This window comes from Anabas testudineus, chromosome 16, assembly GCF_900324465.2.
Source record: "Anabas testudineus chromosome 16, fAnaTes1.2, whole genome shotgun sequence".
NCBI lineage: Eukaryota > Metazoa > Chordata > Actinopteri > Anabantiformes > Anabantidae > Anabas > Anabas testudineus.
This window is the reverse complement of record NC_046625.1, coordinates 5554285-5575663: the sequence shown is the minus strand read 5'-3', so window position 1 is coordinate 5575663 and position 21379 is coordinate 5554285. Positions and strand designations below refer to the sequence as shown.

At 41.2% G+C, this 21379-nt stretch overlaps 5 protein-coding genes across 7 annotated transcripts in view; all 5 read left to right on the top strand.

The window, feature by feature from the left end:
• The first annotated feature begins 296 nt into the window (after positions 1–296).
• Positions 297–3242, top strand: rnf183 (ring finger protein 183). The gene is made up of 2 exons (XM_026372540.1): positions 297–510; positions 1673–3242. Exon 2 carries the CDS (start codon positions 1712–1714, stop codon positions 2669–2671), a length of 960 nt encoding a protein of 319 aa, XP_026228325.1. The 5' UTR covers positions 297–510; positions 1673–1711; the 3' UTR covers positions 2672–3242.
• A 146-nt stretch (positions 3243–3388) lies between these two features.
• On the top strand, positions 3389–5796 carry LOC113170438. The gene is made up of 2 exons (XM_026372541.1): positions 3389–5270; positions 5361–5796. The coding sequence occupies exons 1-2, from the start codon at positions 4569–4571 to the stop codon at positions 5445–5447; spliced, it is 789 nt and encodes a 262-aa protein (XP_026228326.1). The 5' UTR covers positions 3389–4568; the 3' UTR covers positions 5448–5796.
• Positions 5797–6263: 467 nt separating this feature from the next.
• mgat1a (alpha-1,3-mannosyl-glycoprotein 2-beta-N-acetylglucosaminyltransferase a) lies at positions 6264–9662 on the top strand. The gene is made up of 3 exons (XM_026371600.1): positions 6264–6468; positions 7267–8146; positions 8270–9662. The coding sequence occupies exons 2-3, from the start codon at positions 7538–7540 to the stop codon at positions 8966–8968; spliced, it is 1308 nt and encodes a 435-aa protein (XP_026227385.1). The 5' UTR covers positions 6264–6468; positions 7267–7537; the 3' UTR covers positions 8969–9662.
• Positions 9663–10463: 801 nt separating this feature from the next.
• On the top strand, positions 10464–17577 carry sh3bp5la (SH3-binding domain protein 5-like, a). Its single transcript, XM_026371598.1, has 6 exons — positions 10464–10697; positions 12594–12656; positions 13057–13185; positions 14571–14735; positions 14938–15111; positions 15469–17577. The coding sequence occupies exons 1-6, from the start codon at positions 10464–10466 to the stop codon at positions 16012–16014; spliced, it is 1311 nt and encodes a 436-aa protein (XP_026227383.1). The 3' UTR covers positions 16015–17577.
• Positions 17578–18201: 624 nt separating this feature from the next.
• gabbr1a (gamma-aminobutyric acid (GABA) B receptor, 1a) overlaps positions 18202–21379 on the top strand; it is a 56805-nt gene continuing 53627 nt past the window's right edge. For all 3 annotated transcript variants that reach the window (XM_026372014.1, XM_026372012.1, XM_026372013.1), the window contains exons 1-2: positions 18202–18540; positions 21168–21254. In XM_026372014.1, the coding sequence (XP_026227799.1) occupies positions 21176–21254 (79 nt within the window). In that variant the 5' untranslated portion in view covers positions 18202–18540; positions 21168–21175. The remainder of the gene's footprint in view (positions 18541–21167; positions 21255–21379) is intronic.

The window sequence follows — 21379 nt, the reverse complement described above, 5'->3', positions numbered from 1 at the left end:
GAAACATAAGTTTGCTTCTGAAGTTGTTCAGATGTAATCACTCACAAAGCTGCATCTAAGTATGAACTGTACATTATATTTATATGTTGCATATTCTGCTCTGTGAGCTGTACAGAGACTTACAGTATCTAAACAAATGGCCTCCCTGTCGACATATTTTACAGCTACAGCAAAAAGCCACTGTCACTACAGCTGGTTCAACTGGTCTGACAAGAAAGAATAAGGAAGGGCGGGAAGCAGTGAGACACGGCAGCAAAGAGGAGGGATTAGAGGAGGCAGTGCTGTGTTACAAATACAAAATAAAATATGAGAGGAAAGACGCACAATAGACGCGAAGAGCAGGGGCTCCAGAGAGACCAAAAGAGTTCCTGATGGACAATATGTAGTTGTTTTATTTTAGTAATGAAGCTTAGTTATGGTCACGTTTCTACTGCACTGATACACAAAAGGATTATTTCACTTGTCAGATGATCTCTGGCGACGTGATCTGACGTTCATCTACCTCAACAGGTGAGTGTTAGTTTACCAGAGGTGGTAAGCAACTAAGTACATTTAGTGAAGTACTGTGCTTGAGTACAATGTTTGAGGTACTTTCACATTACTGGAGTGTTTCCAGTTTAGGTTATATTTGCTTTCACTCCACTACAATTGTGAGAGAAATGTTGTACTTTTTATTGCATTACATTTGTTTGACAACTTTAATTACTTGTTACTTTTTGCAGATGTAAATTCTTCTTTATAATTAATAAATTATAATCTACTATATAACCTATATATACATATATATGGGTTAACCAGCCGACAGGCCATGAAGTGGTTAAAATCAGTTTCACCTTTACTAGTTGTGCTGTTTTTGTTCCTCATCTCTACAATCTTTGACCCTTATTTTTTATTAGTTACTATAAATTTGGTATTTAAAATACTCTGTCTTCTTAGATTGGTTTGTTTGTACTGTAGTACTTAAATAATCTTAGATCATGCACTTAGTACACTACCATGAGTAAATAAGTGTAGAGTAATTTTTAGGCAAATACTACACTTTTTTGTACTTGTACCACCACTACTCTTTACATTCTCTGTTGTTTTTGGTCTTAGCTGGAAACCTCAGATTCACTTCTTTTAAAACTGATGAATTGAATTACCACATACACTTGCAGCTAAACCTGTAAACATGTAGAACAAAGCCAGCTCAGTTGTGTGCCTCCTCTGAATTGAAAAGTTAATGACTCACAATGGGTGATTGACAGCTGCAAAGGAATGTTTGCTATGACATTTCAAAACAGTAAAGCAGAGACACAAACCAATGTCACCCTTGGTTTAGTTTAACAGGTTTCAACTTACTACAACAGCAGGATCATAAAATCCTGATGAACTCAGATCTGTTCGTTCTGACTAGAAACACTTCTGCAAATGATTTCTGTGCAGGAAAGCCCATTAAACAAACAAAGAAACTCGTTATCAAGGCAAAAGCAGCACATGCATGATAAATACATGAAAAATAAATCAAGATACAACATTTTGTAACAATAGAGATGTTAGATAGCAGGTGATTAGGAATTAGGCATTATTGCTTCATCGTCATGAAACAGCAAAGGTTATTGTGCAGGTAAATTCCTACAATCTTCCACAATCACTGATAGTTTAAACTTATACAATGTTTAAATTTCAACAGCTCCTGTTGGCACTCTACCTCTCACATCATCCCACCAACATGAGTGAGAACGAGGAGGGACACAATCAAAGCTCTGGAGCCAAACAGGCCCCCAATGTGAAGCCCAAGCTCGGTCAGAGTGAGAGCAACAGCAAAGAGGGACAGGGGAATAATCAGAAACCTGCAAAAGTGAGGAGATCCAGAAGTACTGACTCGGAAAGGTTAGAGAGAGGGAGGAGGCGAGAACGAGACAAGCACCACGGGGAGAGGAGGCAGCGTGGGAGGAGTGAGGAGGCCCGGAGACAAGACAGCAAACAGGAAGGGAAGAGTCGGAGAAAGGCGAAGCTCCCTGAAGCCGATGTGGAGGACACAGAGTGTGCTGTGTGCTTCTGCACTTATGATAATGTCTTCAAAACTCCAAAGCTGCTGGCATGCGGGCACACCTTCTGTCTGGAGTGCCTTGCTCGTATCAATGTGTCCTCTCCCGAGCTCAAGACCCTGTCCTGCCCTGTGTGCCGTGAACTGACCAAGCTTCCCCATGGCCAGGACCTGCCCCGCCTGGGCACCAATAAGGACATCATAGGCCAACTACCCCCAGAGATGCAAAGGGCACTTTCAATACGCTTCAAGCGCAGCAAGGGCAAACTGGTTCTGAAGAACCCACCTCCTAGCAGCCCAATCAAGTCTAATGTCCTCGCCCTGCCTAAAAAGAGTCCAAGTGTCCAGGAACCAGCAGCTGGTGGCATGACGTTGAGCGCAATGGAGGAGGGAATAAACCCAACCACTGTGGTGGATGTAGGCAGGCCTCCCAACAGGGTGAGAGGTCGCCTGCGCAGGTTGTTCCGCTCAGACCAGTGCTACTACGCTGTGGTGGCGTCCATCATCACCATCACTGTGGCTCTCATGCTAGTGGGGATTCTGGCCTTTGTGATTGTACCCAATGTGACCATATACATGAGGCCTGTTACAGGGAACCAAACATCAAACCAGCCCACACATACAGATGATCCGTCTCCCTGAAGGAGTAGGGTTGGCTGGGCTGGGCTTTAGGAGACTAAAATGAAGGGAGAGATTATTACACAATAATGTCTCAGTGATCCTTGAGGCAAAAACTAAGCAGGGGGACACTTCACTGTTCAACATGCCGTGAATTGAAGAAATGAAGGAAAACAAGGACAGCAACATTGTTTTGACACAGGACAAACAGGCTTAAAGATGCACATGGAGGCTGTTGGCAAAAATGTATGCTTTAAATGACTTATTTACTTATTTTCTTAATATATTTGTTAGTACTGTGAAAGCCAGAATTACTGTACAGTATGTGTAAAGAAACTGTTGATAATGTTTAATAGGTTGTAAATGTTGAAATGCACTAAACTCTGTTGTGAGGTTCTTCTGTCTATCTAGAGGCCGTTCTCTAAGGGTTTTCTTACAAACAGACTCACTGTACAAGTATTTCCTCTTTTCCAGGACTGGACTTTACGATAATATTCAGTATTTTCAAAACACACACACTTTCTAGACATTGTCGCTTTTTTCAAAATCATGTGGACTTTTTTTGCACACATTAAAATGACACGTCTCCTTTTAACTGCTCTGATTAATTATTATACTTACAGTACAGTGGGAACTTCCTGTCCATTTTCCCAACACTTGTGCTCTGCTGAGTCAAAAGAGATCTTGCGTTTCAGAAACATGCATTGTTCCTCAGACCCCTGATACCCTCTAGTGGTGTTAACAAACCAGTTAAAAGGGTGTCTTAGCCACAGAATTTCTCCTTGGCTGTGTCTTTCTGCCTTGAGGTGGACAAACCTGTTTGACCAAATGTCTTTACCTTTCTCCTCCAGTGAGTTTTGATAATGAGATGAGCTTTGTCATCACTTGCAACATACCATGCAGCTCTTTGGGACAGAAAAAACATCTGACAAGCAAATCATGAAAGTCCAAAACAAACACTGCAGCAGGGACACAAGACAAAATCAGCTCTGTGAATCGACCTCTTTACCACAGTCCTACGCTACATTTGAATGTCCACCAGGTGTCTTTAAACATGGAAGAAAATAACAGGATCATTATGGACTAATACATCTGCATTCAAGTAATTAGTAAATTAGTTTCCTAAATTAGTTGTGGCCATGCTTTTAGAAATTGTGAGGTCACAACTCACAGATGGGACTTAAAAATAAACTTGTCTTGTTTTTCTACTTGGTTAGAAACTTGACAAACTAGTTGCCCCTTTTACAGATAATGAAATGAAAAGAATGCAAACATGACACCATGTGGAGGACGGTGATGTATGAGCTGATGCGTATTTTACAATGTTTGGTTTTACTCCCCAAAATATATTGAGACCATTCACACCCACCCCTCTGAGGTGCTGAAGCAGGAAACTTACATTTAAAATGTAGTCAGAGATTGTTATCCTGGTCTATTTGCACATGTAATTTCCAACAAAATGTAATATTTACAAGTTGAAACGTTTCCAAACCCTTCACACCTGCCAAATGTAGAGGATGTGGCCTCAGTTTGGCCTTGTTTTAGTCCAGTTTGACCAGTGGAGTATTTCCATTCATTGCATCAGTTTTTCACAGCTCACGTGGCTGATAATTAGGTTTTACTTTTACTTAATGTCGAATGCATGGCTTGTTAATGTTACACAGTGTTTTACAGTGGGTCAGGCCAGTTACTACTTTTTTCCATGTTGTCTCAAGACACACCCCTCTGAGCAACTCCAGGACTGTCGAGGCAAATATGGTCGGGAAGACCTGACCAGAAAAGTTCCCCTCCTCTTATCCACCCCTTATGCAAATCTGCCTTTAAGCGTTACTATGTGGCTCCTTGGATAGAGGCTGAACAATAGAATAGAATAGAAAGTTTCCAAAACAGGAACAGTTTGTTGTGGACATAGTCGACCCCTATGGCTTCCACTCCATCCACTGCTGCCTTGTCTGCTGTTCTCCGGTGCCCGGGAACTATCTGGACCAGAAGCCCATCGAACAAGCGGCCTGTCGCTACGGGGTGCAGCCTCGGACTGGCCGCTGGGGCGCTGCGCGACTCGCCAACGGAGCGCACCCGGTCAAGCCAGACGTCAGCGTGGGAGGCTTTTCTTCGAGAAGATCGTGTTGTGGTGGGACGAAAACTGACTGTGGTGTATAAGTCAGCCCGGGTAGATGGTAATATGTTGAGAGAAAAAGATTTTAGAGGAATCAATGACTTCATTTATCCAAAGCCTTCGCCATCCACAGGACACGCGCACCCATGCGCCCAAAGCGTGCTGGTGCGTCAGCTGACGCGCGGGCTGATATTTAAGCTGCCTGGAGTAGACAGATGCTTTAAAGTAATTCACATGATTAACTGCGAAAAGTATGCCGGACATATCTGTAACTTAGCTGTTGTTCAGGAAGCTAGAGTTTTTCCATGTGGCGTTTTGAAAGTGTCCATAACGTCCCCACGTTGGATGGAACATGCAGGACATTTAATGAAAACGCTGAAGAGCACCTGCATATCTTTGACTGCTCTGGTGTCAGAAATGATGTGGAGTACTAATAACAGCCCCAGTGGTGCGTCACAGGTGCTGTGCCTACAAGATGAGAAAAGCTTTAAACACAATGTCCTGCAGGTGAGACTAAACAAAAAAAAACATGATTTACGGTAGTTTATATCCCAGCATATGCCAGTTACTATACACTGGAATCATTTCCTCTTTCAGGCAAATGAACACAGTTCCACTGAACTCGCCTCCTCCAAGGGCACCTCGGGCTGTGGACAAAAGATCACAGAGGACAGACCTGACTGAGGGACAGTCCAAGGCCTCGGCACCAAAACACACACTGTAATCTAACTTTATTTATTGACTTTCACTTGACTTTTGCAATAAACAACCCAGTGGCATATGAGGGCAACTGGTCTTTAAGGGAATTTATTTGAGGTTTTAGTAAGAAAGGACAACTTCAGTCCTCCCAGTGGGTAGTTGGAAATAATGGTAGTACAGTTTGTTTTTTTTCACAGAAGTGTGCCCAGAATCAAATTTCTTAAAATGGAAATTTAAATGAAGTCTATTACAAGTTGTCAGCAGTTGTGATGTTCCTTCCTCTTTTTGTTTTGACACTGTAACTCTTATGTCAAATAAATTGATAAATCATTAATGTCTCTGCATTTTATTTACAGACTCAATAGAGTAGATTTTACGGCAGTCATATTGTTCACTGGATATTCAGACATAACACAATTGTTACTTTGGTTGAGCGGTATATAAATGTATGTGTCCCACTTATTACTACCCATAATATTAAGCCAGACACCACTTATGAAAAAAAGAAAAGAAAGATGCAAAAACAGCATTTGCCTTTTTCTTTGAAACCACTGCAAATGACACACATGCACAGATCTGCAGCCAAAGAGAGATTGTTCAGACAGGTACATAAACAAACAATTCACATGACCTAGTTTTTTCTTTCTTTCTTTATTCTCACTACCATCTGTCGAAGTTACAGTGTGTGAAGTCAGACTCTGCTGGTTTTAATGAGCTCCACAGAGACTGTGTCAAAGTGTTGGGTCATTTCTAGGTGACAGCGAGGGCGGGACTTCCGGTGGCTGCTCGTACACAGGAAGTCGTCGTGTTACTGGATTTCTCTCCTCCTCCTCTTCCAGTCTTGTGAGAAAGAAGAGAAACTAAAGGGGCGTTAAGTTGCTTTTAGCAGGGAAACTAACAGGAGAGCACTTTTACGCCGGCTCCTGTCGTGTAACTTTGCCGGCTGTCATCGGAGAAACGGAGGAAGAGATGTTCACAGCCAGAAACAAGTGGTCCCACTGTCGGGGTAAGGGCTAATTTAAAGACGCTCCTCCTCAAGGTACAGTATTGACAGTGTGTCGAGTTTAACCTGTCTGACGAGCAGCAGGTAGGCCGAAAATCCCTGTTTAGAGTTGTTTTTTAGCCTAAATAAACGTTGTTCTTGCTTCTTTTTTTTGCGAGGCAGCCACATGTGGTAAGATAAAATCGACCAAACCGTGTGGTGAATCATCACTCGAGTTCCGATAAACTTCGTTAAAAAAAAAAAAAAAAAAAATGGAAATGAACCCAAACTTCTCATGTTTCCTGTTTGCAGTTACTGCTGCTGTTCTCTTTTATAAAATCTCCAGCTGCCAGCAGCTTTAACGTTACCAATTAATCCACCGAGTCGATCCGAAAAACAAACAAACTCCAAAAACAAACTAAACATGTTTAATAGTTTATTAATCGCCCGAGTCTTTGTTTTTTTTAGAGCCAACCTTGTGAGAAATGATCTACACATTTTGTTTCCAGCTTCTAAAATGGCAGGATTTCATGCTCGTTTTTCACCTTTGTTTTATTGCAACTTTAGGCTATGCTTGGGATTTTTTGTCACTTTTTTTACCACGAACTAGACAAAATAATGATTTGGTGAGAAAATTAAAAGCCATGCACCCAGGATATTTAGTTTAGTATCAAATATAACAACGAAGTTATAGGACATTCTTATCTTTCAGTGGCTAGAAATATTAAAAGTTAGTTTATGAAATGTACAAAATTTGACTGTACTATTTTAAATGACTAATTCATCTGTTACGTATTTATACACATTTTCTTTTTATTTCAGATGGAAGAGGATATTGAAACTTGGGGATCTGCCACAACTATACTATAGCATGAGCCCTATATCATCCGTTCTCACCTTCACTTTGCATATTGTGCTGTCATAATTTTAGTAACTACACAGCGAGCCAGCCAAGGGTGACTCCAAAACTTTGATCATGCACTTGTGGGCTGCCCTTCCCATATCCCATTTCCATTGTCTGTAACAAGAACACACTTTTCTATTCGGACCCCGTCTTCCTGAGCCCCCCTCCCTCTCTTTGATTTTCTGGGCCATGCACCGCAAGAGAGGTTCCCTCATCCTTTGTGGTACGTTCCTTTTTATCACCTGGAATGCCATACTGGTACTTCTGCTGTGGGGCAGACCCACGCCTAGTGGAGACCAGGGGGAAGTGGTTTCAAGGACTAATAAGGATTTGGTGGAAGATGTGATCCAGATAACGAACACCATCGAAAACGAGCTGGAGATACAGAAAGAACTCTTGATCCAGATCCTAAATCATCAGTCACGGTCTTCAAACAAAAACAAGCCAAAGGTTGTTGCCCCCGCTCAGCCTGTCATTCCTATCCTGGTTATCGCCTGCAACAGGGTCACGGTGAGGCGCTGCTTGGACAAACTACTGCAGCACCGGCCTTCAGCACAGCTTTACCCAATCATAGTGAGTCAGGACTGTGGACATGCTGACACTGCTGAGGTGATTCGTTCTTACGGAAATCAAGTAACTCATCTGAAACAGCCCGATTTGTCAGATATTGCTGTGAGACCAGAGCACAAGAAGTTTCAGGGTTACTACAAAATCTCCAGGCATTACCATTGGGCTCTCAACCAAGTGTTCAAGACGCACTCTCATTCCTCAGTTGTGATTGTGGAGGATGATCTGGAGGTATTTATATTCGATGATAGGTTATTGATGTTTTACAGCTGATTAGTTGTATCCTTAAAACACTTGAATTTAAGTTACAGTAGTTATGTGAACTTAAACTGAATTATTCATCTCCTGCTCTAGGTGGCGCCAGACTTCTTTGAGTACTTCAGAGCCATGCTGCCACTCCTAAAATCCGACCCTAGTTTGTGGTGTGTGTCAGCCTGGAATGACAACGGCAGGGATGGCTACGTGGATCCTGGCAAAGCCAACCTGCTCTACCGGACAGACTTCTTTCCTGGTCTGGGGTGGATGCTCCTCAGGGAGGTGTGGGAAGAGTTGGAGCCAAAATGGCCAGCTTCGTTCTGGGATGACTGGATGCGTCAACCAGAGCAGCGCCGCAACCGTGCCTGCATCCGCCCAGAGATCTCGCGAACTTTGACTTTTGGCCGTCAAGGCGTGAGCCTGGGTCAGTTTTATGACAAGTACCTGCGCTACATTAAACTGAATACTGAATTTGTGCCTTTCACCAAATTAGACCTGAGTTACTTGAAGGAGGAGACGTACAGAGAAAATTTTATCAAGGAAGTTTACAGTGCTCCTGTGGTTACATATGAGGAAGTGACACAGGGACAGCTCAAAGGACCTGGGCCCTTCCGCCTTCAATACTCAAGTAAGAACAGTTTTAAACTACTGGCCAAAAATTTGGGCATCATGGATGACTTGAAGTCTGGGGTTCCAAGGACAGGATACAGAGGAACTGTCAGTTTCTTGTCAAGAGGAAAAAGAATTTACTTAGCCCCTCCTCCTGGATGGACCCAGTATGATCCCACCTGGAGTTAATCCAGTAGAAAGCCTACTGTATGTGCAGTTCTGTTTTTGTAAGATCTAAATGTTGTTCTAGACCAAAGACTGACGTTCTATCTGAATGTTCTAACGTTCTAACTCTAGTTTATAATCCTTGATAAGATTGCTGACGTCCTTGAGATTTCTATTTGAATGTTATGAACTAGTTTATAATCCTTGATAAGAATGATTGTTAAAATTATTGGTGTAGGGGTCTTTGCCAATGCTACTCAGGTTCTTCTTATTATTCCAAAGTCTTAAATTGTACTACACAGCCTAAACAGTTTGTTAGACAAATCTGCTGTAATTCACCAGAGATCTATTTTTATATGATAATACTTGTGCACATGACATTCATTAATGCCTCCAATGCAATTTCCTAGTTTGCCACTTTTGTTTAAATTATTTGAAATTTCTGGTAAATAAATTATCTTTGTCTGGTACAAATGTGAAATCATAATATGTGTATGGTTGATTATGGTGTTGGTGACTGGGCACAACTGCAGTGTAATTGTCTGATTTGTTTTTGTCTCCTCTGAAAATCAGTTCTTAAATTTCTAATCACAAATAATTGTGTTTCATGATTCTCTAAAGTTGTACTCCTGGAAGGTTTGTTACCTGTCAAACTACAATGCTTGTGTGACTGTATATTTCTTTGAATTAAAAACAATACAGAGTTTTGCTTTTTTAATTAGTTTCTGAATTCAGTTAGAGTTCTACAGAACAATATTTGAGTTCATGGTATCTAGTGTGTTACAAGTTATAGCTTGCAAACAATAAAAGAGGCCCTGCAGTGTTTCCCATGGAGCACCACACACCTCCAAAGTACGATATTCCCTCCCCAGTAACAGCGTATCACAAAGTGTTTGTGCAGGTTTGCACTAGTCCATGATGACGAAGTCTAACAGCCTGATTCACCACAGCATCCGCGACACTAGTGAGCTCAGTGATTGCGGTGGTTGTGTCTACGGGAGCCTTCCGGGTCCAAACGATGCACCGCATATTTTAGCTAGCGATCGTTTGTTTACTACACTTGATGATGATGTGAGACCGAAACCGCTAGCTAGCTAGCCAAGCTAAAATAATGAAGAGCCGGTAAGAAATGGAGGAAACAATAAATGTGATGGTGGGACATATTAGTGGGTCTCATTTTACCTTTAATCGCTCGATAGACTTTTTATATCACCTGTTTGCTGTGACGCAACCGTTAGTTAACGCTGTATTCTTATTGAGTCCGTTAGCCTGTTAGCCACCTAGGCTGCAGGCTAAGCTAGCTTCAGCGGGTTCGTTTTTCGTTGTGAAATAAGACCGATATGGCAGATTGCAAACTGCACAACAGTCGTCATCGCTGGGAGTATTTTCCACTTTCCTCCTGCTCCAAGTTTTCATTGTTTTTAACTAGACTGCGTCTGTAGGTTGGCAAACGAGCCATCGCGCCTGTTGTTGAACGAGCTTAGCTAACGCTGCTGCTAGCGAAACTGTCTGGACTGGAATGGAGCCAGGCGACTTGCGGGAGAGCCCCGCTGGATCCGGGGAGTCAGATGCAGGGGACTGGAGAGAGGTTGTTCCCGGTGAGGATGAGGGGGGCAAATCTACCGAAACTCATGGATCAATACAAGACACGCCGCTCAAGGACACCTGCGAGGAAGGCGAAAGCGAAAAACAAAAAATCCTGGGAGAGCAGCTACACAGTCCCTACGAGGAGGAATTGGACCCCAGGATCCAGGTATGAGAAGCAGCCATTGTTTGATACGATCGTTAGTGATCTACCAGGTTAAATTGACATATTAATCTGCCACGTTTTAGTGCGTGACTGCTGTCCTATTTCTTTTTATTGGGACAAACCCACGAGATAAATTATGTTTTTCAATAGGGTCCAAAAACTCGCATAAATTCTGAAACATTACAATAAAAATAAATGTTTACTGCAAAAAATAGTCAAATGTAACACAACAATACATTATGGTATGACTGGAAACACATAAGCCTACTATGTGTTTTTAAATTAGAGACTCAAATCTTAAAATGACTGAAAATAAGTTATTCCACTTGATACAGGCCATGCATGTCTATGAACAAGGTTTGTTTTATTAAATAAAAATGGTCCAGAAGGCCCTCTCATTTTGAAAAGTCTTAAAGCCCTGTTGGATTCAGTTTACGTGACAAGGAGCCTTGGGAGATATTACATTTCTTCCATATAGGGCCTAAATTTGTTCTCTTGCCAGTCATCAATGGTGATATTAGTTGTAAATTCAGACTTTAGCCAAAAAAATCTGCTTAATCCATCCATCAAGTGGACGGTGGACATGTTTTAGACTTTTTGTATCTCTTCTTTGTCTCCTTGTGGTTGTTTTGCACCTACTTATTTTTTAAACAAGTCACTACAGAAGCTCTGGAACATGGACAACCTGACACATCTGGCCAGACATCAAGCTATTAAGAGGTGTAAAAATCTATTAGAGAGAACTAGGAACAGTCAAAGCCTTTGTCATTCAAAGACAGGAAAAGAGGAGATATGGTGGAATGTTTATCAGTTTATCTGCATGTTAAAACTGTAGTGAGGCAGAGGCAAAGCAATTTTCTTCCTTCTGGGGAAAAGTGCTGTACTATACAAACCAGAACTGCCAGATTCTGCAAGAGTTTTCTCCCCCCAGGTGATCGGACTCCTCATCACCTGTAACATCCCTAATACACATACATAAGTATGACAAATTGCACAATATATACCTGTTGTTTTAACCTGCACAAAAACTGGCATTACTTTTCACCTACACTCTAGTCATATGCTTAATTTATTGTGGTTCTAAGCACATTTTTATTGTTTTTACATTTTTCTTAATTAGATATTGTCTTAGGCTAGAAGTGAGTGTACTTTTGTTCTGCAATGCACCACCTTGTGCTTGGCTTTAAATAACAATAAATGCAAAGATGAACTTGATTTGGGGTGGACCAGTGTGGTACTTAGTTGTTTTAGTTGTTTTAACAAAGTGCATTATCTTGTACAATACTTTAATTATATACAAAAAATGCTGGTACTTGTGGTTTGTATTATCTCTGTTGTATATCTGATATATTTAATTTTGTGTTCAATCTATATTTTTTTCTCTGTCATCGTTATGTTTTGAACATTTGGCCATATGTGGAAAAAATAAAACACAAATCAAATGGGTGGATTTTATTGGATCACTCTTGGTTAATCCTAACACATAAAGTACCTGTGTGCTGGAATTAAAACATCCTAATAATGGCTTTGCCTGTATTTTGAGGTAATTTCACAAAATGTGCTTTAATCTGCACAAATCTTGTTTACAGATCAAAACTGATTATCCTCTCAGCTGGTACAAAATATCACTAATGAGCCTTTACGGTGCAGAATATCTTACTTGTTTACATTTCATTCCTATTTTTGCTTCACTTTCATTATTATTACACTCGTGAAACTTGAAATTATATAATACAAACCAGTGCTAATTTCACCCAGACTGTTTATGATTCTCCTGAAAGAACACTATTTAGTTTATTCTAATTTCCTCATATTTAGAGCACAGCAGGAAGGCTTGGAAAAGGTTTTTTTTGTACTTGTTAGTAAGAGCCTGAAGCATTACATTTTCTTTTCCTACAGGAAGAGTTGGAGCACCTCAATGAAGCCAGTGCAGAAATCAACAGACTAGAGCTGCAGTTGGATGTAAGTAAAAAATGCACATTCTTATATATATTGGACAGTTCGCCCAATTAATGAGGTTTGTTTAAACTCTGAAAATGATTAAATTATAACATTAGATATAATACATTGGTTTTTGACAAATCTAATGAGAGATGTGAAGAAAAAACTTTTACTACCACCCTGGGAATACTTCAATACAGTGTGTGTCTCTTTCTAAATATTTTATTATTCTACCCAGAAGGTGCTAATCAATATGATAATCTTGTTTTCAATTCCTGCTAAGATCTGAAAATGCTAAAATGGAATATGCATTTGTGCTGATAGTCTGAAGTGATGGCTCACTTCTAGCCATACGCCTTCTAAAATCTAATCAGCCGTTCCATTACAGGTAACTCTAATCTTGTCATTTTCCTGCATCCAGGATGCCAGATCAGGGTACCGGAAGATCCTCACAGAGTCTGCCAGGAAGCTGAATGCTCAGAGCTCTCAGCTTGGCAGCTGCATAGAGAAAGCCAGACCGTACTATGAAGCTCGTCGCCTTGCAAAGGAGGTACACAAAAACAGCCTGTTTGTCTAAAAATATGTCCCATATGTTTAAAATATTGTTCTTATAAGTAAGTTGACATGTAAACTGGCCGTATTATATCTATAATTATAATAATTATATCTGTTTTTATTTCATTCTGCTCCACTGTTTCAAGTTAGAAAGTACATGAATACATGTTATAATGCAACAGTTTCTCCGGTCTTGAGCCTAAAAAAGCTTGTTTGATGTGTCTGTAAAGCTCCACTGTGCTGTGATTGGCCAGCTTGTGGAAGGCTTCCTGTCGACTGAACTATACCCAAAACCACTATTACTACTACTTTTGCCGGGACTGGATGATGTCCCACAAACTGTATCATTTTTACATTATACAGATATATTGGTCTTTTTGCAAATTAAATAAATTAATAATTAATTATGATGTGAAATGACAAGCTTTCCTAACCAGAAATAGGAATGCAGTTTATTCTCTGATTGAGTACAGCCTGGTCCTACTGTATCACTTTTATAGCTTTAGCTTTGTAAAGGATGTCTGCTGCATTGTAGAGTATCACTCAAACCTACTGTTGACATTATAGCCTAACTAATTTATGAGCCATGTAATAAAACAACCAATACAAAACAATATATCAGGTACTTATTTTAACTTTCTAGTCCCACTCCTGATTCCTATATTTGCCAAGGTACAGTAAGAACAGTTGTGGCTGAACGCCCTAAAGTCAAAATTCTGGTGGGCAGGCAGCTGCATTTAAGGCGCCAAGGGTCGGGGTTCAGTGTCTTGTCCAGGGACAATGCAACATGTGGCCAGCAAGCAAGGGAACTGAGAGTTGATCCACCAAAAGCAGAAGTATATTTCAAAGCACTGGTTATTATCTCTGATTTTCTGAGGTTTTTCTCTGTGTGAGTTCTCCATTTCCACGGTTGTTGTCCATGAGCTACACTCTCTGTTATTAAGCCCTGGCATACAGAAGATCTTGACAATCACATTTTGCACCAAATGTAATTTTCCACCATGCTTTGAAAAAAAAAAAAAAATGTTATTTGTTGAGTAATGATGACAGTGGTGGGTCACACTCAATGACAAGAAGTCTCTTTATTTACAGAAGACAAAATGAAAGATACTCATGAAGTACTGCGACTGTGACCAGTTAATAACTTTACAGAAAAGTATTTCAAAGACAATTTGCTGTATTGCTTTTCTTTACTTGCTTTTAATTAGTCCGATGATTAATTTAATCAAATTTCAAGTAATTTAAATCAAAAAGCTATGATTTACAAGAATCGTTTGACTGACTGAGATCTGAGTGCAGTTAGATTTAACACAACCAGCGGTCATGTCCTTGGCATATTTCATGTCTCTTGGCTATAAAATGTTTGTCTTCTCTCTGTAGGCACAGCAGGAGACCCAGAAGGCAGCTCTGAGCTATGAGAGAGCTGTTTCTATGCACACAGCTGCCAGGGAGATGGTTTATGTGGCAGAGCAGGGACTGATGGCTGATGGCAAGAACACCCTGGATCCCACCTGGCAGGAGATGCTGAACCACGCTACTGCCAAGGTAAAGAGGTTGTAGGTTGTAAGATAATCGTTATGATTTGTATCAATACTATTACGCTTACTTGTTCTTTATTGAAACTCTTAACCATTCTTTTTGTGTGAGTGAAAAGATTATTGATCTTGACATTTAGAAACCTTGGACACAAACTGTTAGTGGGTCACGATTGGTAGCCTGACATAACTGTGAACTGTGTAATTCACAGGTGAACGAAGCTGAGGAAGAGCGACTCCGCAGTGAGAGGGAGCACATGCGCGTCACACACGCCTGTCAGGAAGCTGAGGCTCGGGTTCAGATGCTGCAGAAGTCCCTCAAGAGAGTCATCCTGAAATCCAAACCTTACTTTGAGCTCAAAGCCCAATTCAATCACATCCTGGAGGTAATCCAAATACACATACACCAATCAGCCAATAAATCCATCTGGTTGTTTTATTATTGCGGTAGACAGTTGTGATTGTGATCTGATTGGTGATTGGAGTCCACTATTATCTGTATGTGAAACCTTAAAGAGATGCAGTGCTGTACTCTTTACCTAATCTCCCAGTCTCATAAGGAAAATTCAGTTGTGTTTATGTAGTTGAGTTGTAAATATACTGCTGACTTGGCAAAAAATACTGTAATATATTCTGTGTTTTATAGATTTACTTGAGGTCACTGGTGGGTTATTCGCTTGTTTGGCATAAAATCAATGTTAAAATTAATGATGGAAGTATCTGTGCCCTCTGTGTGACTCCAGGAGCGCAAGGCGAAAGTGTTGCAGCTTGAACAACATGTGGCTAAAGTGAAGACCAGCTACTCCATCGCCCTGCGTAACCTGGAGCAAATCAGTGAGCAGATCCACGCTCAGAGAGGGAGGGACCCGGTCGAGGGAGGGCGCCACACTGTCTGTAGCGGGCGGAGTCCCCCGGTTGGAGCTGAGTCTGATATCCAAGTTCAGGAAGAAGGTGGAGCCTGCGGCGGTGGTGTGACGGGGAAGGATCGAGTGGATGCAGCCATTAACCTGGTGGAGAAATACAGGGAGAAGGAGAATGAAAAGGCGAGGGAGCGGGCGGGGTCAGATTCCCTATCGGTCTTCAGCTTGCAGACCATCGCCTCCGACTTGGAGAAATATGACTCCATCGAGCACCTCGGGGACCTCAGCGATGTTGGGAGTGTAACTGGGGATGAAGTGGAGAAAGACAAAGTTGGAGTGATGGATAGAAGAGACAAGCTGACGGAAACAACTGCTAAAGAGCGACAGCAGAACTTTTACAAGCAGCACCACAGAAGTTTCAGTTTGTGAGGCTGCTATTAATACTGCAAAAACAAAATGTGAGTTAGTATAAATCCCTAGATAGATGCCAACCAAAGTATGAGTACACACTGAATTAGCTGCAAATGTAAAACTGGACTGTCACGATAGGTGGATGATACTTGTGTAAATAAGCACATTTATGATGACTGACAACACATTATTCTAAAGCTGACACTGCAGCCTAGTTAGAACACTACTGGAATCTACAGTGCTTACATCCCTCCAGGACATGTATACTGTATTCACTCCCCCTGAGAGGTTCTGGGTAGAATTTGTTCCTTGAGCATGAAGGAACAGTAAAAAAAGCCCTGCTCCAACAGACATATTTAGAAAAGCATCATTTTTTAGTTTCCCAGTCTAATTGTTGATCTAATTTGGTAAGACTGGTGAAAACTAAACCCTCCATTGTTTTCCCCTGCAGTCACGTCGAATCTAATCATCAATTGCTTCAAGGTAGAGGGTCGCACGGTTTCTCTATTCACAGTCACATCCACGTTGTCATACACCATCATCAAGTTAGTTAGTAGGGAAAAAATGACAAAAACGATTCTGTCAGTGCAGAGTGAAAGCTTAAAATTCACATTTCTTATATTTATTTCCTTTTCCTTTTACAACAATTTGTGATTTTGTCACTTTTGGCACGAAAGAATGCGTTTTTTGAAAATTCCCGATGTGATAAATGGAGCGAATGGAATAGAGTTTGACTGTTTCCACTCCGACAGCATGCACTCCTGGTTAACTATTTAAACAGATATTTATGACACATATTCAGGGCTACACTCTGAAACAAACGCTGGCATAATATACCTAAAATGATGAAGCTCAGTTTTCTTTTTTATGTCTTGATGCAAAAGCCTTTGCTGAAATGTGTATTATTTAGATATTGTTTACATTTGTATAAATGGATTTTGTTGGAAGCAGATGCATTTGCCCTTTTGCCTTTTTTTTTTAATTGCCTGTGTTATTTGAATTGTGTCTTGACACAGAACAAGTAACATATTTAGCATGAGTAATACACAGTGGTAAACTCATTTGTAGTTCTCATTAGAACAAATGAAATAACGTGCCCTTTTATGATTAATAAAAACAACAGAAAAACAGTAATCTGACTGGCCCAGTCCCGTTTTCTGATGAGACTTGAAGATCTATGATTGTTTTTGTTTTGTTTTTTTTGTTTGATGTGATGTGTAATATCTTTTATGATATTGTACTTTGATTATCAAAATGTATGATGAAAAACAATGAAGTCAAGAAATGACTTGTAAATGTATGTAATTATTACAAAGCTGGAAAATATTGAACATGTACAGTTACATGTGCTGCTGATTTGAATATTTGACAATTTTGTTGTGCAGATGTTCTGATACTCACATTTCACTGTGTGTATTTAAATCATTATTGGTGCAGTTTGTCTGAATCCCTTCTCACCTGTCTCCAGTCTCTTCAATTAGTTTCACTATTCAGTGGCACTAGTGAATTAGTCAGAATGTCCTTAATTGTTTCCAGTTTATGCATCGTTACACCTGTAATCAATAAAAAAGATCATACTTAGCCTTCGTGTTTCACATATTTAACATTTACTTGATGTCTTTTAGGAGTTATGTAATTTCCTGTATGGGAAATTACAGATACAGACAGAGGGATGGTGAGAGACAGGGAGAGGTTATGTCTTCCCCAGCCTTCCCTCAATTATTTAGCAGATATATAAATATGCTGATGTCAGAATAGATGGTAGAAGAGATGCAGAGGATGGGGCAAAGACAAAAAGGAGAGATGGTAGAAGTCGATGATCTTTGATTTAATAGATGACCAGTGTAGTAGAAGCGACTGATTGCTGCTTCGTTGACTTAAGCTCTAAAGGGCTTTAGAAAAAGGCTTAATGTAGTCTCTGTTAATACCACAGCGCCATATCTGCACCTCCATCCATGTCTAGTCTTCCTGTCGTGATACAATTATTCACGGTGGGATAAATCCACAAGCTTATCATAAACCCAACGCCTCCACTTTAAGATTCATTATGATATTGGTTGTTGTGGGCCTGGACCTTAGCGCGTTTCATCGTGGAAAGGAGGGGGAAAAAATCCGATAAAGGCGTGAGAGAGGGGATGTTACGCACGGTGCGTCTCCATCATGACGTCGTGAACTAGCTCAAGATTGTAGGGGGGGGGGGGGAGAGAGAAAAAAGGAGGGGAGTGTGGTGAATCGGTGTTTCGTTGTTTATGGGGATGCGTTTGTATATAGTGCATGTATATTTTTTGTATGGATTTTTGTCGTTTCTTACCTTTGCCATGCGCAACTGCAACACATGGAAACACCCCGAGTGAGATGCGGTTTGCTTTTGTAACGTTGTGTTTACGCGCGGAGCAGCCTGCACATTTATAGCCATATTAATATAGCCATAAGAAACGTTGCAAAGATGCATATTTTTACCAAATAATCCGACACTGGGTTTTCCCTGGCGGATCCCACCCGGAGGACGTACTGTTATCTTGACTGAGCGCATCGAAACTAATAGTAAGTACACATGCTACAGCCTCGCTTCGGGGTGCTAGATGCTACTATTACTGTAAGTCGCAATATTAAACTACATTTATTTATTTAGAAGATGCTCCATTTCCAGTGTAGATAATCTTGACAGATGCCAAATTCGTGCTTCGTTTTGTATGCAAGGGGCCATACATTTTCGATGGGCACAGGCCAGATTTGTTTTGAGTTCCTTCTTGCAGGAAACCATCCCTATCCAGCCTGCGCTTACACTGCAACGATTTAGAAAGGAGGGCTACCAGGATGGGATTTCATACATTTTAAAACAACATGCATTGAGTTTAAGCAGATGTCATGTTATTCTATGCGCTCCTTTACGCATTTATTCATATGAGAGCGATACGGGCTCGTTAATATGGTCGGCCTTCCTCTGCAGGCCATCACGGACTCCCTTGTCAACAGCCGATAAGTAACTACCGGCAACACACGGTTGGTGGCACCCTTACTGTGACCCTCACGTCTCAATAGTTCATGCTCAACCATGCACAAAATCGAGCTTGAGTCTATGTGCATGTATCCCGTGTGGACCTGCTCAGAGCCCGCAAATAGCCACTACATGCTCCGCAGCATGAAGTGTGAGCTGTCTTTCGCTGCTGTAATGGTCCGGATCATCTCTTCTCATCCCTGTTTCCGGCATTAAAAACGCAGGAGGAAGTAGGCAGTGTGTGTGCAGGAGTGGCATTTGAGGTTGGAGTGAACGGCTGTGTGGCTGTAGGTGTTTCTGTAACTAGGTGTTGCACAGGGCTGCAGTGTTGGAGCTGTGAAGGTGCTGTCTGTGGTGCTGAAGCCTTAATTGCATTTAAAGCTTGAGGCTAGTTGACGGCTCGCCTTCCCCCTGTCTGCTCAGTGCCACTGCAGCCACAGAGCTGATGGAGTTAGCTGGCTTTGTGCTGGTTAGGATGCTTCATCCGTGCTACACTCACTCACATAGTTTGCTTTTATCCGGCTCAGTGTGTAATTGCTGATATTAATGACTCCTGCTGGGCTGTCCTTCTTCCCCCCCTTCTCTCTTTACTGCCTCACCTCTTTCCTCCCCACACTGCCAATACACACACACACACACACACACACACACACACACATGCACAGATACACACTGTGGTGGTGTCTACTTCCTGCATGCCTCTTGTCAGTGAACTCTAAAAATACACTGGATAATGCTAATGAAGTATCCAGCAGAGTTTGTCTGTCTTCCACCAGCAAGCCTCGCTGCCATCTGTCTCACTCACTGTGGTGCTTTGCTTTGTTATGCCCCCACCCACCCACCACACACACACACACACACACACACACACACACACACACCCTCCACCCCCTTATTGCCTTGTTAAGTGTGAGAACATGAACGTGTTTATGTTTGCGTATGCGTGACCACCAAACATTTATACTTCAAAACTGCAAATGAGCAGCCGTGTATAAAGCTGTATCATCAATACAGTCAGTTGTGTAAGTGTGTGTGTTTCCCAGTCTGCCAGCACTCCAGGGCCTGTGGCTCACGAGACTCTAGGGTCTTTTGACTTTCACTAGTTAGCATAGCACACCTATCGGTACTCTGCACATTAGACAGCCAGTGTCAGTTTCACACACTAAGCAGCTAAGTTAATGTGATAGTTTGTGATAGACTACACTGAGGCAATATATTCTATTTGTTAACATGCCAGACGTTTATTGACTTAATTGGATATTTACTGTTTATTTGAAGTAGAACTCCATGACTCTGCACATCACAAAAAAAGAAAAAAATCAGGGGTTGTAGTGTTTCAATGAGATCATCAGACCTTTGGAGACTTGAGACTACATTAACTGCTTTTACTGGAATCTCATAACGAGGTGTTGCTTCTTCTATTGCATTTTGGGTAATGCAGGGACCACATTTTGCCATAAAGAAGAATGCATGCAATTAAGAACATCATATTTCTCATCGACAGTGTATATACTGCATTCTAGATTTAGCCCTTTTTCATTTTTATTGTCCAACAGTCTGACGAAGGGATACAGGAGTGCAATGCTAAATTTGTAATGTACTGTTTAAATATATCTCAAGTTTCCTTGCCAGTGGCATGAGGTGAATCATTGAGAAATGCTGTCAACACACCTGAAAGCACCTTTCTGCCTTGCAATGGAAAGCTTTTGAGTCTGTTGTCTAGAAACTGTTTTCGACCCTGATATGGAAAAAACTCCAAAGATTATTGACTCTGCTTTGGTGTAAAATGTTTCTATGGATGGCAAAAACATCACTATTAGCCATCAAACTCTGTGTGCAGGGCCTTTGAACTGAAGTAATGCAGGCGATCAACTGAACCTGAGCTGTCTGCACTGTAAATACAAATGGAAGCAGAGAGGCAAAAGTGGGCTCATCGTGCAGCTCATCCTCTCTGTGCACAGACATGCAGGTTTAAAAGAGCGCTTTTTGCCAAAACGTTGATGCCTCCCTTTTACAAGGACATGCAGCAGTGAACCAAAATAACTGTAGTGTAAGAATATTTTCTCCGTTACCGTTTTCTTCCTTGTATTGTGTTTCCTCTTTCTCAAAAACCCTCAATTTCCCTGTCACACTTCCCTCTTTTCTCTTAAAACCTCTCTTCCTTCTCTTTCAGATCCAGAGATGGCACGACTATTGTTTCTGATTATTCTCTATGCTCTTCCATCTCTTGTTGTGCCCATACATAATTCATCAACTGGAGGTAATTTGTGTGTGTTTGTGACTGGGTGTGTGCACAGATATGTCTGTCTGTGTGTGTGTGTCTGTTTACAATGCATTAATGGACAGAAGTAACTCTGAGAGAGTTTGCTAAGTGACCTGAATGGA